Source organism: Dama dama, chromosome 18 (genome assembly GCF_033118175.1).
Source record: "Dama dama isolate Ldn47 chromosome 18, ASM3311817v1, whole genome shotgun sequence".
Taxonomy (NCBI): Eukaryota; Metazoa; Chordata; class Mammalia; order Artiodactyla; family Cervidae; genus Dama; species Dama dama.
The window spans coordinates 25033265-25049365 of NC_083698.1; the positions used below are offsets into that span (position 1 = coordinate 25033265).

The 16101-nt window shown below is 38.3% G+C and overlaps 1 protein-coding gene across 1 annotated transcript; it reads right to left on the reverse strand.

Annotated features, from left to right (window-relative positions):
• Positions 1 to 14539: 14539 nt before the first annotated feature.
• Positions 14540 to 15529, reverse strand: PRPS1L1 (phosphoribosyl pyrophosphate synthetase 1 like 1). The gene has a single exon (XM_061166311.1). The coding sequence runs from the start codon at positions 15527 to 15529 to the stop codon at positions 14540 to 14542; it is 990 nt and encodes a 329-aa protein (XP_061022294.1).
• Between the last annotated feature and the right edge of the window lie 572 nt (positions 15530 to 16101).

Below are 16101 nucleotides of genomic sequence, written 5' to 3' on the forward strand. Positions count from 1 at the left end.
GAGATATCTGGTTAAAAGGGAGACAGGCTTGCATAAAGTGGTCGCACAATCCACAGAAGGCTCTGGCAGAATAATAAATCATTACTTTCTCCAGGTTATCATCTTGTACTCTAGTTCATTATTTTGTATCATTTTGTTTTAACCTTGGATTGTCCCTACTACATCTGCTCTGCTGTGATTAATTCTGCTGATGGAAATAAACTGTCGAAGGGCAATGCTGTACTGCATGACTAATTAGCCTACCGAATTATGTCCATAAATTAACATTTTGTTTTTATTCATTTAAATAAATCAAAGTTGTCCACACTTATTTTGTACAGATGACTCTAATACCCATTTATTTTTGTAACCTTTTAGCTAGATCAGGTTGCTTACTTTTCGGTCAACTAATTCCAAACGGTTTCTTACCTGCGCTGTGGTTAGTTGCTCAGTTGTGTCAGACTCTTTGTGACCCCGTGGACTGTAGCCTGCCAGGCTCCTCTGTCCATGGGATTCTCCAGGCAAGAACACTGGAGTGGGTTGCCATGCCCTTCTCCAGGGGATCTTTTCAACCCAGGGATTGAACCCAGATCTCCTGCATTGCAGGTGCATTCTTTACCAGCTGAGCTACCAGGGAAGCCCTTCTTTCCTGTACTTCTCTACAACTACTATAGGACCTACCTTAGTCCCAGTTGGTCCAAGTGGAAGAAAACATTTTTTTGTTTGTTTTAGTTAAGCCGAACTCTGTATCAGGCTTCCTGCTGTAGTTTACCTGTCCTCTGCTTCCTCCTGCCCTCAGCTCTGGCCACAGCCCCTCATCCTCTGTTTCTGTTGTTATATGAAAGTAACTGTGCTTGTAGAGTGAATGTTTGCATCTCCCCCAAACTCAAATGTTGAAGTACTAACCCCCCAGTCCTAATCCCCAGTGGTGGTAGAAGGTGGGGCCTTTGGGAGGTAATTAGGCTTAGATTAGGATGTGAGGTTGGGACCTTCATGATGAGATTAACATCCTGATAAAAAGAGGGGGAGACACAAACTCTCCATGTTGTGAGGATGTGGTAAGAAGGCTGCAAGCTAAGAAGGATGTGTTCATCAGACATCATGTTGGCCAGCACCTTGATCTTAGACTCTCTAGCCTCCAGGACTGTGAAAAACATTTGTTGTTTAAGCCACCCAATTTATAGTATGTTGTTTTACAGCCTAAACTGATTAACACAGATTACTATTGAGGAAAAACAAAAAACAAAAACAAAAACCCAAATACTTCTCATAAGAATCTTCGAGGGCCTCTATCAAAAGAAAAAGAAAAGACAGTTTATAATACTGAGGCAGGGACCAAGCCATTAAGTTTTCCAGAAAGCTGGTTGTTAAACCTTTACCAGCATCCCACTGTTTATAATCCAGGTCAGCGTCTCTAGGCATGGCTCTCCTACCATGTCTTTTTGGATTAAACTCTTCACTGATTCATAGAAGAAGAACCTTTATATTCATTCCCTTCCAGACAGGTGTCCACAGTTCTAACACCTGTTTCTTCTTTACCAAGGCGGAGCCACCTTATGTTTTCCCTGGTACTCAAATGGCTTTGACAGAGGAAAGGATCACATGATTGAATCACTGTATCATGCACAACTCAATCACAACTTAGTGACAGGTGTGTTTTCAGTGGAAATGGATCTGCCAGAGGGCACTTTTTATACCAAGTGAACTTGCTTCTTGTCTTTTCTTTTTAGTCTGTTTCATGCCTCCTATTACTGTCTTAAGCACTGTAAGGGATACAATGGTCATTTCTCACAGAATCCTTTCAAATTTCTTAGGAAATTCACTGAATTTCTAGTGATCAGAGAAGTTCATTAGCCAGGACTAATGAAATATACAAAGCAAATAGGAAAGACAGGTAGTAAGAGCCAATCATTTAACTTTCTGAAATTTTAACCAAATGATCCATATTTTGAAGAAGTATACATGCTTGAGGGGCAGAGGAAGCAGAGAAGTTGGAAAAATTTCAGAGGTATTTGCATTCAACTTCAGTAAAATGTTGAATAACTATTATATTCAGAGATTGTATTCTTCTGATTCATTTAGATTCATTTAGGAAATTTTTCTGGACTTCTTATACTTATTTGTTATATTCTTCTTACATTATATTTTTATATTTATATTTATTTTTATATTTATTCTTATATATATATTTTTTAGGTTCATTTAACTTTTCTGACTCTTCATGGTAGTAGAGCACACACAACATAATATTACTTTAAAAATTGGAGATTGCAAAGAATTCAGCCATTATTCTTTCCTGAAGAAGCAGAAAGCATAGTTTTGGACAATTCTTTATTAACTCCAGGGCCCATATTCTTGTAAATGAGGCCCCAATTTGAGCTTATCTTTTTTATCATTCGCTTGTAGGAATTCAGTATATTCTACTAATGATGTTGGGGGTCCTATTTAATTCTAAGGGAGTGTGATTCCATGGTTTCCTTACAAGTCTAGGGCATATACCTATACACTAAAAAGGTTAACTGAGGATTTTGCTTGTTTGAATATGTGTAAGTTATCAAACTTTGAATAAATAACATTTTAGAGTATTTCTTAAGATTTCCACATTATACTATCCAAATTCTGTTACCAAATAGAGGAACACAGGAAACAGTCTCCTAAGCAAGTCTATTAATAGAAGGAGATTTCTGTTTCAAGCAAAGGAAAGGAGGAAATCTAGGCTTTATTTCATGTACACACCATGTGACCAAAACTGTTCTAGCTGTTTCACACATGTTCATCTTGAATCACAGCGATTGTGTAAGATATTTTGTCTCCATTATGGAGATGAGGAATCAGAGATTCAAAGACATGTATTAACTGGGTGGTAATATAGTTGGTAAGCAGTATACGCAGGAATGGAAATTAAGGTTTATCTAATTCTAAAGCTAATTTTTATTTTTATTGCCCCGTGCTTCAGAAATATGTCTGTATGTGTAAACTTTTATAAAAGAAATTTCAAAATCCATTTTTTTTTCAGATTCTGAAGCAATAAAGTCTGTGTCAATGTATTTCTGAGTCAAAAAAACAAAATTATCCTTACAGATCAATCCCCAAACACAAATACATTTTTTATGTATTAATTCAATATTGCTCAAAATAAAAATCACCTGAGATATCTGCTTGGTCTAGAGATAACCCTATAAGAGGGATGTCATGTAAGTTTCATTTCCTATGTCAGATCTTATCCCTTGGTAGTGGCTTTGGATTCCTGCATGGAGCAGAAATCTGAAGTTATCTCTAGAGTCAAGGAAGTGCCTTGGGACTCATCAGAGATGAGGACCATGGTCATGGGAGAGGAAAATGGCAACTCATGTACCTTGAGTTGGCTAGAACTGCCACAAATATTTGTAAAGCAGTATGTAATTTGGGATGCTACTGCTCAAAATTGCCTTTGACATTCAAAGTTCTATTTATCTCACTTTGGGGGTTTGTGTTTCCTAAGTTTGCCTGATTATAAGAATCATCTAGTTTAATTGTTTAAAAATATTGTTTGCCAGGCCTCCTCTCTGGAGATTAAGGAGGCTAAGAGTAGGAAGTCAGGAATTTTATGATTTGGCAAGTTTGGGAATATTTGAATTGCTTTTGCATTCAGAAAGTCCCTGTGAAGGCAAACATTAACTTATTAAGCAGTAATAATTTAAGACAAAATCTTCCCAGTAGAGACTTGAGCATTTATAGGCCAGGGGCAAACCATAAATCAATTTGATGGTGACTAGTGATTAGAGGAATTCAGAGCATGTGATAGCTTCCTTTATCCAGCTTGCTTTGTTCAGCTTACTGACTTTTAACCTCATTCAGCAGAGGTTTTCCTCTTGTTCATTCTACTCCAGCCAAACTGGTCTTTTTTCTGTTCTAACATGTACATGTTCTCACCTCAAAGTCTTTGCCTTTGCTGTTCCCTTGCATGGTATATCATTCCTGGAGACCCTCACAGGGCTGGTGTCCTTAATTCTCTTTCAAGTGGTAGGGCTGTTAAGTGAAAAACCCAAATGGTAAGCAAAGAGGAAGAAGAAAAGCACGATTTTAAATGTGTGAAGCAGATTCATTGCCTATCTGACAACCAATCATTTCCATTTTGTAAAAGGGAGGCTCCTGGCTCTTTCTTTGCTCTAAGCAATGAGTTACACCAATCATTGCATAGCATCTGCAATGAAATCAGGGTAAAGAAAGTAATGACTTTCCGAGAGAACAAGGAAACAATGACAAGTATAAAAACAGAGAAGAGAGCCACTAGTTGCATAATAATTAAATCTGGGTAAAATGTATTATTTAAAACCATTCAATCACTGCCTTATCTTTTCCGATTCTTCAGGGTGCTCATAAGTATAATCATCTGACTGTATCTTTGAAATAGCATTAGGAATTGGGAAGCATCTTAATAAACACTAACTGAAGCCACTCTGAAGAAAACATCATTAATCATGTCATCTGATAAGAGATACTGTCAGTGTTACATTTAGAAATTTATACTCAGACTGAATTCCAGTAAACAACTCATGTGTGCATTAGGCATTGAGAAAGTGAGGGCTTCTTTGTTACTGCAAATAAAAAAAAAAATATATTATGTTGGCCTAATTTTTAAAAATGGAACCCACCTGGACACATTTGTTCTCCCAGTTGCATAGGTTTTCTAGTCCAGTCCACTTTGCACAATGCAAGGACATTCTCCTAATGTACTATTTTCAGTACAACAATCATATACTGAAAACATACCTAAAAAGCCACCATAGTTTCCTATTGCTTTTTAAATAAATAAAAATATTTAGGTTGTTATTTAAAACACTTACTTATATATTTGTAGGTTTACCCATCATTAGGTACTGTTTATATCTTAACAAAAAAAAAATCAACCAAACCATAATACCTGACTGCTTAGTATTAAACATTATATGAAACATCTTGAAGATACAAAAAAATATATGAAATATTTGCAACTCTTAATGACTACCCAAATTAATCTCAGAAGAGAAGGCAACATTGTAGAGAATAATGAAAATAGTAAGAGTTTATGGGAGACAGAAGGAGATCAAATATTGAGATGTTTGTAAAAGAAATGGAAAGTAACATTTAGTCAAGTGGAGGATAACAGAGAGGCTATTGGAGTTAGGTGAATGGTACAGAGGAATTATGGCAGAGATTTGCATATATTTTCTGGGTCTATGAATAGACTATTAAGAATGGGTTGGAGAGTTTATTTTTTACATTTATTTGTTTATTTGGCTGCATCAAGTCTTGGCTGCAGCACGTGGGACCTGCCTTGTGTCATGTGGGATCTTTCGTTGCTGCACATGTGGCGCTCAGCATGTGGGATCTTGGCTTCCTGACCAGGGATCAAACCCACTTCCCGTGCATTGCAGGGAAGATTCTCAACTACCGGACGACCAGGGAAGTCACAGTGGAGTGTTTATAGTGCGAGTAGTTGGCCAGATTTTGGTGGCTATATATCAAAATAAAGGGTGGATTTTTGGGTAAATAATGAAAAAAATGAAAAATTTGATCATGGGATTAAAGTAACAAAAGTACCATTTTAGGACTAAGTCCGGCAGAAGCACATAGGGAATGTGGAGGACCACATTACGGTAAGCGTGTTTACCTAAGATACTAGTCTATGACAAGGCCTCCACACTTCAGATTGGCCCACAGAAGCTGAAATGAGCTGTATCACTGGGATGATAGGGAAGAAGTTTGAGAAGACCAAGAGTTGGGAGGAAAGTCTCTGTACTATAGTGTTATAAAAAGTGAAGTGAAGAAGACACCTGGATAAGAAAATAGTTATACATCTTATAATAGTTTTTAGAAATATCAAAGAGAAGGAGAAAGGGCAATAAAAATAAATAAATACTTAGCCTCAAGGGAAGTCATCAAAAGAGAAGAAAAATAAACAAGTCCCAGTTGATACAAAGTATATGGAAACCAACTGCCAACAAATCCTAATGGAACTAAAGAATTAAAGTTCAGGGACTTCCCTGGTGGTCCAGTGGCTAACACCCCATCCTCCCAATGCTGGGGGGTCCAGGTTCAATCCCTGGTCAGGAAACTAGATCCCATATGCCACAACTAAGACTGGCACAGCCAAATAAATAAATAAATATTAAAAAAAAGAAGAAGAATTAATGTTCATAAAGATAAAATAATCCCCCAAAAGGAAGTTGTGTAACAAATTTCTAGATTAATTCTCAAAGAGTTATCAGGTACTGAGAAATGGAAGGGTCTATGAACAGTTTATTAAATCAAATTAATACATTAAAGGGCTTCCCTTGTGGCTCAGACAGTAAGGAATCTGCCTGCAGTGCAGGAGCCCCAGGTTTGATCCCTGGGTTGGGAAGATCTCCTGGAGAAGGGAATGGCATCCCACTCCAGTATTCTTGCCTGGAGAATTCCAAGGACAGAGGAGCCTGGCGAGCTACAGTCCATGGGGTTGCAAAGAGTCTGACACAACTGAGGGACTAACACACATCACTACATTAAAGAGCAGTGGAGAACTTCTCTGGCGTCACAGTGGATAGGAATCCACCTGCCAATGCAGCAGACATAGGTTCTAGCCCCGATCCGGGATTATTCCACATTCTGAAGAGCAAGGAAGTGCAAGTGCCCCAACTACTAGCCCTGTATGCTGCAACTACTGAAGCCCTCACACCCTAGAGCCTGTGCTCTGCAAGAAGAGAAGCCAGCGCAAGGAGAAGACTCAGTACCGCAACGAAGAGTAGCACCTGCTCGAGAAAGAGAAAGCCTGTGCAAAGCAATGAAGACTCAGAGCAGACATTGAATAAATAAATAAAATTATATATAAAAAATAAAGAGCAGTGAAATGGTAGTGACTGTCTCCAACTTTTATAACAGTGGACTTCAGCATTTTGCCACAAGAGACAATTTGTGAGTCTGGTTCTTAGAAGCAAGAGGGAATAATTTCACAGAGGACTTTTAGGCTTGAAAAGCGCAATATCCAAAGTAAGTTATGGTCATCCCAATAGCTAGGAAATCTTTGAAGCCAGAAGTCAAAATATCCACCACAAAGGATAGGCTGCCTGCTATTTTTCTTTTTCTCCATTACTGTACATCCTCAATAAAACAGCTAATATTGGGAAATAGAATTAAAGTTTAAACATAATTGTAGAACTAAGATACTATATTCCATAAAATGAAAAATATCAATGATATCAACCACGAAAAAGAGAGGCTGCTGTGAAAAACAAAAAGTATGCGAAAGTTAAAAGCATGATTGTTGATGGTGAAAGGAAATCTCATCCCATCTCATTAATAGATGGGATGAATCATAGAATTAATTAGTAACAGAACTGACTGAATTAAACTAGTGGATCAAATTAAAGAATTAACCATTAACCCACTGATGAAGAATAAGTGATGAAAAATATGAGGAAGTTAGGAGATAGGGAAGATCTATCCAGAAAAGAACATACCTTTTAATAGGGGATCCAAAAAAGATAATTAGAGAAGGGAAAATATGCAATGTGGTGGGTTGAATAATAGCCCCAGTGACAGCACTTATTTTATCCTGTCTCTGTCTGCTTTGATTTTGTGTCTGTCATGGTGTCCCCACCATGAGATAACAGAGAACCTTACCAATCCTTCTTGTGTAACTATGACTACTCCTGCCTTCTGCTCAGATGGTAGATTGGATCTGTGAGTCACACCATCCTCTTCACTTCTTTCTGAGCTTTCCCAGGAATCTCCTTTTTTGTCTCTATCTCTACCAATAGTCTCTTCAAAGTAATTTAAGCTCTTATTATCACACACCTCAAAATTCTTCCAAGTCTTTCAGGAACCTAGCCAAAAATCCTAGGCAGTTCTAAGGCAAAATCCAGGTCCCTTTCTAGTATAATGATGACTTAAGATCATAATTTAAGTATAGTTAGCATAGGAGACCTCACAAGTTTGAAGAATGTTATTTTGAAAGTTGTTGCATCATGTTCAAAGGGAGCACTTCTTGGGCACCAAAGGACCATAGATCCAGTGGCTTAGCAAGATTAGAATTTTCTACCTCGCTTGATTCAATAGATCACCAGGTTATATTCTCTAAATTCATGGATGCTGAGCTGGACTGTGTTATTCACAGAAATGAATTTTCTCATAAAATAACTAATGATTGCACCCCCAAGCTGCACTGCAAAATGCTCCATTTAGACAGAAGAATGCCTGCAGCAGATCCAGAATGTCATAGAGAATGATGCTGTCTTCACCTTGAAGTTTGTACAGACCATCTAAACACAACCTAAATTTGAAGTCTATCTTCTGTTGAACTTTTTCAAAATAAAAAGTGCATTAAAATAAAATTCTTCCAAGCCTATTCTTCATGCTTTCATTCCAAAGCCACTTCCACATTTTTAGGTGCTGGTTGCAGCAGTGCCCCGTTTCCTGGTATATAATCTGTGTGAGTTTCCTACAGCTCCAGTAACAAAGTCCCACACACTGGATGAATGGAAATGACAGAAATTCTTTCATAGTTCTGTAGGACAAAATTCTGAAATCAAGGTATCAATACACTTGGGTGTTTCTGGAGGTTCTGAGGGAGAATTTGAATAGATCTCTCCTCGCTTCTGGGGGCTGCTATAATCCTTGACAATCCTTGGCTTGTAGATACACAACTCCAATGTGTGCCTCCATCATCATATCACTTTCTCCTCTGGGTCTCTCTCTCAAATATCCCTCTGCTTTTCCCCTATAAGGACACCTGTCATTGACTTCAAGGCCCACCCTAAGCCCAGGATGATCTTATCTGGAAACCTCAACCTAATTACAGATGTGAGAGTTGGACTATAAAGAAAGCTGAACACCAAAGAATTGATGCTTTTGAACTGTGGTGTTGAAGACTCTTGAGAGTCCCTTGGACTGCAAGGAGATCCAACCAGTCCATCCTAAAGGAAATCAGTCCTGACTATTCATTGGAAGGACCGATGCTGAAACTAAAAACCCTAATACTTTGGCCACCTAATGCAAAGAACTGACTCTTTTGAAAAGACCCTCATTCTGGGAAAGATTGAAGGCAGGAGAAGAAGGGGACCACAGAGGATGAGTTGGTTGGATGGCTTCACCGACTCAATGGACATGAGTTTGAGTAAACTCCAGGAGTTGGTGATGGACAGGGAGGCCTATGGTGCTGCAGTCCATGGGGTCACAAAGAGTTGGACACGACTGAGCGACTGAACAGAACTGAACTGAAACCTAATTATAGATCTTTTATCTAAATAAGGGCACCTTATCCAAATAAGGTTTCGGGGGTTATGACATCAATGTATCTTTTGTGGGAGGGGCCTCTATTGAACTCACTACCATCTGCTCTCTAGCCCCTGCCAAATTCCTATTCATACAAAACACATTCACCTCATCCCAACATTCCCTCAAAGTCTCAACTCATTACAACCTCAACTTTAAGTTCCAAAGCTCATCTAAATATCATCCTTTCAAAAGTCCCAAATCTCATGATTAAATCATCTGAATCAGAGATGAGTGAAACATCCGGGAGCAAAACTTTTCTCCATCTGTGGACCAGTGAACATTGAAAACAAGTTATCTGCTTCCAAAATACAACGGTGAAACAGGCATGGGATATACACTCCTATTCCCAAAGCAAGAAATCTGAAGGAATAAAGGGGTTGCCCACCCCAAGCAGGTTTGAAATACCATAGGGCAGATTTCTTTAGGTACTAAGGGCTGGAAATAATTCTCTGACTTGATGCTCCACTTGCTGGGTCCACAGTTCCAGCCTCAGGGGCTGCAACAGTGGCTCCATCAGTCTCTGGGTTCACAGCCGAGGCTCAGCCAGCCTCCAGCGCTTTCTCAGTGACACTGCTGGCCTTTGCACCACTCTTGGCATCTCTGCTCTTAGGGTCATTTTTTATTTTTCTCAAAGAGTACCACATGTCTGCAGCTGAGTCGCTCTGTCAGCCTATTACTTCCTGTCTGTGGAATCCTGGAAGTCATGCCTCAATCTCATCTTTTATAAATTTTTATAAGTTCTCTTTTACAAGAGTATAAAAGTTATTTTACATGTTCTTCCAGGGCTTTACAGTTTGTTTTTTATAACCATTCCTTCTGGGTTTTACTTTTGTGCATCATTCAAAGACAAAACAGAACAAAACAAAACTGATATCCCAATTAGTAGTGAGTTATCTAGCTTGATTGGTGTGTTATTTATCCAGTGACATTATATGACAGTTTTATCATATATATGAACTAGTATGTGATATTATTGAGTGTATAAAACAACTTTTTGCCAATAACCACAAGCACAGTGTAACTTTCAGCTAGGGAACCTGTGACGTTTCCAACCACGGGGTGAATATATTCTGCAGTGTGTGGTATTCACTATTCATCTATTTCATATTCTAAGAACAGTTTGTCCAAAATGACTGCTTACATGTGTAAAAGTAATATTGGTTATTCTTCATATAAACAAGGTATAATGCTATGATGGTACTTGAAGTGGAAGTTTTAAAGAGGTTGGAGGTGCTTTCCAGGATATAATCAAGAAAGCAGAAAGTTAAGATCATCAAGGAGCTAGATCCCTCATTGCAGGCAGACTCTTTACCATCTGAGCCACAGGGGAAGTCTAATTGATAAATGACAATTGACATTAAGAAGTCCATTATTAGCATCACCATTATCTGACTGATCAACATTTGTGTGAAGATACTTAGGGAAAAAAACAAACAAACAAAAAAACAACTACGGCAGGAATCTTATCCCCCATTTCAGAGAATCTGAGTAGATTTCAAGGTGGTTGCCAAATTAAGATATCAGGAAAGCATCTCCAGAGGGACTTTGTAATAATGATTCACCTATAGAATTGATTCAGTTATGCTAATTTTTTCCAGTAACACAATCCTTCCACTGAATTAGGCTATGTGTATACTAAATTCCTGTAAGTATACCTAGATCTGTTTCAGGAATCTAAACTCTGTAGTATTAATTTATGTGTTCATTCCTGCATCAATACATCAGTCTTATTACTGCAGCATTACAATGTTTAATATTGTAGTATAAAAACATTTTCAAAAAGATCTTGACTGTTTTTAACCTCATTTTTCTAGATTAACTTTAAGAAGAGCTTACAAGTTTTCTTTAAAAATCTTCAGATTTTTACTGGGTTTATACTGACTAAATTTGAGGTAACTCATATTCTTCTTCATATTTAGAATCATAATGCATTTATTCAGATATTCTTTGTATCTTTTAGCAATTGTTTTTCATACAAGCCCTACAGTTTGGGAATTTATTGCTGGTTATAATGGAGACTTTTTTGCTGTAAAGAAAAATATTCCCTGCTCTAGTCCCTGGTGGTTCAGACGGTAAAGCGTCTGCCTAGAATGTGGGAGACCTGGATTCCATCTCTGGGTTGGGAAGATCCCCTGGAGAAGGAAATGGCAACCCTCTCCAGTACTCTTGCCTGGAAAATCCCATGGATGAAGGAGCCTGGTAGGCTATACAGTCCATGGCGTCATAAAGAGTCAGACACGACTGAGCAACTTCACTTTCACTTTCAGCTCTAGGTTGTGGAAACTTTTTTCAATTAGGATTTGTTGGTATTTAGAAAAGGCTATTGTTTTATTTATCTGATGTACAGTCACTTTGCTGACCTCTTGTAGAGACAGATTTTTTCACTGCTGGACTTTTTTGTTGACACATGACATTTGCAAATAATGAGAATTTGCCTCTTTTCCCCATGGTATTACTAGCTCTTTTCTTTTTGCCTTATTTCACTGGCTTTGAAAGTTGCCTGATTTTAATGGGAGCATTTTCAATACTTCATCATTAAGTATATCTTTGTAGGTCTCCAGTAGATTTTCTTTATCAAATCAAGCAAGCTTCATTCTATTACTATTTTACTGAAAATTTAATTTTTCAAAGTATAGTCAGGATGATTGTAAATCCATTTACTATATATGGTCTTTATAAATTTTTTAAAAAATTTATGAAGATTTTTGTGACTTATTGTGTTTTTAATATTCTAAATGTTTTCATTCAAGTTAAGAAAATGTGAATTACCTGTAAAACTTTCATGCATAGTTAACGTGATATGGAGTTATTTAAATCCTATAGTATCTTTTCTTGATCATTTATGTGTGAGTTCTGTTAAAATTTCACTCTGTAAGTTATACATTTCTCCTTATATTCTCACTGATTTTTTTTTTCCCTTAAACTTTGATGTTGAATTGTTAGGTTCATAAAGATTCATAATCAGAAAAATATTGTTTTTACTTTGACTGGAAGTATCACTCCTAGTTTCTCTTGGTAAGCATTTACTTGGTATGTTTTTCATCATCCTTTTATATCCAATTTTTTTGTTTTGATGTGTCTCCCCTAAACAGCATGTCATTAGATATTTTTGCTACTCATTCTGATAACTGATCTCTTAACATATTATCTTTAGTTGTGATAACAAATATTTGTTATTTTCTACGTTGTTTTCTTCCTCATCTATTTCCTATATTCAGCTGGATGTGTTTGTTTACTATGCCATTATGTCAAGAGAAGGGGACAACACGGGACGAGATGGTTGGATGGCATCATGGACTCAATGGACATGAGTCTGAGCAAGCTCTGGGAGAAGGTGAAGGACAGGGAAGCCTGGCATGCTACAGTCCATGAGGTCGGGAGTTGGACAGACGGGACTGATGGATTGAAAAACAATATGCCATTTTTTTTTTCTGTGTAGGATTTTGGAAGCAATTTATCCCATTCTTGTCTTCTCTTGCTTGTTCTTAAATTTTAGAAAACTTTTATTTAAAGTTATTTTCTTCTATAATGTCAATCATTCATGTCAGTTTCCAAACTAGTTAAGACGGTTAATAAACGCAGATTAATCCTAGCCTCTCATGTTTTGTGGCTACTGCCTGGAATCTTGTTTGTAGATTTTTTAAAACTTTACATTGTGACTCAATTTTTGGTTGAATTTTACCTTACTAATTGTAATGATATTCATAATTTCACAAAACTATTTTTCTATCCATTTCAGTTATTTCTCTGCTCACTATCATCTTTTATTCCACGTGTTCCTCTTAGTTGAACATATTTTCTGTTTTCAGTATCCTCAAGTGATACTTCAGGACCCTTCTATGGTGGTAAAGTTTCTGAGTCCTTTAGTACATAAAAGTCCCTTAATTTTGCCCCTAAACTTGGTAATAGTTTGGCTAAGCTCAGAAACTGTTAAAATGAATATTCCTTTAGAGCTACAAGAGTATTGTTCCATTTTGCTTATTACCTGAGAGATCAAATGAGAAGTCTGACAGCAATCTGAATATTGTTTCTTTAAAACTACCTTATGTTTTACCTTTCAGAAACTTTTAGGGCCTGTCTGAAGTTTCTTGGAGTTCAGAAATTTCAGGATGTATCTAAATGAGGTCTTAATATCTCACATACATGCAGACTTTTTATTGGATTTCTCTATAAGGGACAATAATATAAATTTGAAAATGTAAATCTGAAGTCATCTTGGAGGCCAACCAAATGCAAGGAAGATTAAAATTAAATGTTTAATCAAAAGGTACCACAACACTCACCTAAAATCTACTTCCATGGCTGTAGTAGATTTAGATTAAGCTACAGCAAAAACTTGAGATTTTAGAGACTACATAGTGCAAATTTTAGAGACTATATAGTATGAAGTAGATTTGCTTTCCAGAGGACAGGTACACTGATAATTTGGATTCAACAGGACATTTGACCAGGAAAATGTTAAGATGGTTGGAAGTAAAGCTAAATCAAAAAGAACAGGTATAGTGAAGAAACCAAAATACATAGTCTCTTACTTATGGCCGATTCATGTTGATGTTTGGTAGTAACTAACAAAATTCTGTAAACCAATTATCCTTCAATTAAAAATAAATTGAAAAAAAATAGTCTCCAAACATATGGTGACAGAGTTATTTTCTTCCTCTCAAGTAGCATATTCTCATGATTCTCCCCAATGGCTATTCAATCTGAAAGCTGCTGCTCTGGCCTTTTAGGTGGCTCAGAAACCAGGTAAACTAGGTTTGGGTTGCACAGGGCTCTTCATGTAATTTAGCACAGATCTTGGAGAACTTGTGATACATGGAGATGGGGGGGGGGAGCGGAATACAGGGAATAGGGAGGGGTTGGTGGTATGGAGATGTGGTGGTGGCAATGGTGGACTGGGTTGGCTGCACTGTTAGCTATTCTGGACAAAGTAAACCCTGAAGCATTCCCATATTAAGTACACTAAGTTTCCCCAGTTAATTTCAAAGGACTCCACACAACACCTTCAAAGTCTGAAGTCAGCAGCTGACTTGTAGTTAAAGCTGCAAGGCTCACAAACTTATCAAAGAAGCCAGAATGAGATGACCTAGACGGGAAATTCTAGCAGTTATTCTCCATGAGTCTTTCTCCAATCTAAAATAAACATCTAATATACATGATGTGGGATTTAGAAACCCACGCTGTAGCAAGCAGGGTATTCTGTCAAACTTTTCATCAAACATCAAGGGAAATTAATGGTCAGGATATATTTTATTTTATTTAATACACAACTCCTAACATTATTCTATTATAATGGGACATGGCTGAACAGGTAGGAGACAGATTTCCCACTGTGAGTTCTTCTGATGGCTTCTGCAAGAATCATGGAGATGTCGATCACCTGTATTTTGGAGCAGTGCTTCATCTTATCCTCCTGAGGTACGGTATTGGTGACTACGATGGCTTCAAAGCCTGCACTGTTCATGCGAGTAATGGCTGGGCCAGAAAAGATCCCATGAGTCAAGATCGCATAAACTCTGGCGGCTCCAGCTGAAAGAAGTTTGTCGGCTGCGTGGCAGATTGTACCACAAGTGTCAGCCATGTCATCCACGAGGATAGCCACACGATACTTCACATCTCCCACTAGTACCGTTCCGTCCACTTCACTGGCTTTCTTCCGTTCTTTGTGAATCAAGGCAAAGTCCACATTCAATCTGTCCGCAATGGAGGTCGCTCTCTCAGCTCCACCAGCATCTGGGGAGACTATCGTGCAGCTCCTCCACTCAGAGATACTCTCCTTTATCCACTTTAGGACAGCGGGTTCTGCACACAAATTGTCTACTGGGATATCAAAAAAACCCTGAATTTGAGAAGCATGTAGGTCCATCGTGATGATATGATCTGCGCCCGCTGTTGACAGCATATCTGCAACAAGTTTGGCGGAGATCGGGGCTCGGCTCTCACCTCTCTTGTCCTGCCGGGCATACGGGAAGCACGGGATAACCGCGGTAACCCGGCCTGCTGAAGCAATCTTACAGGCATTAATCATGATCAAAAGCTCCATCAAATTGTCATTGATTTCGCCACAGCCACTCTGCACTATGTAGACATCCTCTCCTTGCACACTCTCGCCAATTTCCACGCAGGTCTCCTGGTTGCTGAATTTCTTGGTCACCACCTTGCCCAGCTCCAGGCCCAATCGGTCGGCGATTTTCTGGGATAAGTCCTGGTGGGAGCTGCCGCTGAAGATTTTGATATTCGGCTTTTTGGTCAACTGCGGTAGGCTCTTTGCGTCCATTGATCACGTCGGCAGCTGAGACAGGAACAAAAGTCAGACTGCAGACTGCGCCAGGAGCCACCTCAGGCGCCAGATACTATGGACACTTAACTAACGGCTTCTGGTTGTTACTCTGTGCTTCCGGTCCCGTCAGGCAGCGCGCGACTTTAAACTGCTACCCTAGATCTTTAAAAAAAAATTGCTGCTTGGAACGGACTTAACACTTGTAAACTAAAGAGAATCAAACCTTTTTTCAGTTCGTGAACTCCCCCCCACCCCGTTCTGTTAGTGCCTGTTTTAGATTCCAAGGGCAGCTTAAATCTGAGTAAGTGAAAACATAAAATTTCTGTTAGGCAAAAAACGTAACTTTGAAAAGTTCTGGGCTGGAGGAGATACCCAGAATGTGTCCTGAGTTCTTCCAAGCGAGAAAAGGTAAGTAAGAATAAACATATGAAGGAAAAACACTAAAAATCAAGAAAATGACACATTTTCACACACCAGTTGAGCCAAAATTATGATAGGTAATTCCTTCTACTCTAATGGGATGTTTAAGTGAAGGATTTCATGAGGGAAATTTCGCATGTAACCTTTGA

What these genes read in the sequence shown, in the direction of transcription:
- PRPS1L1 (XM_061166311.1), bottom strand. Translation starts at nt 15,529, where the DNA reads ATGGACGCAAAGAGCCTACCGCAGTTGACCAAAAAGCCGAATATCAAA.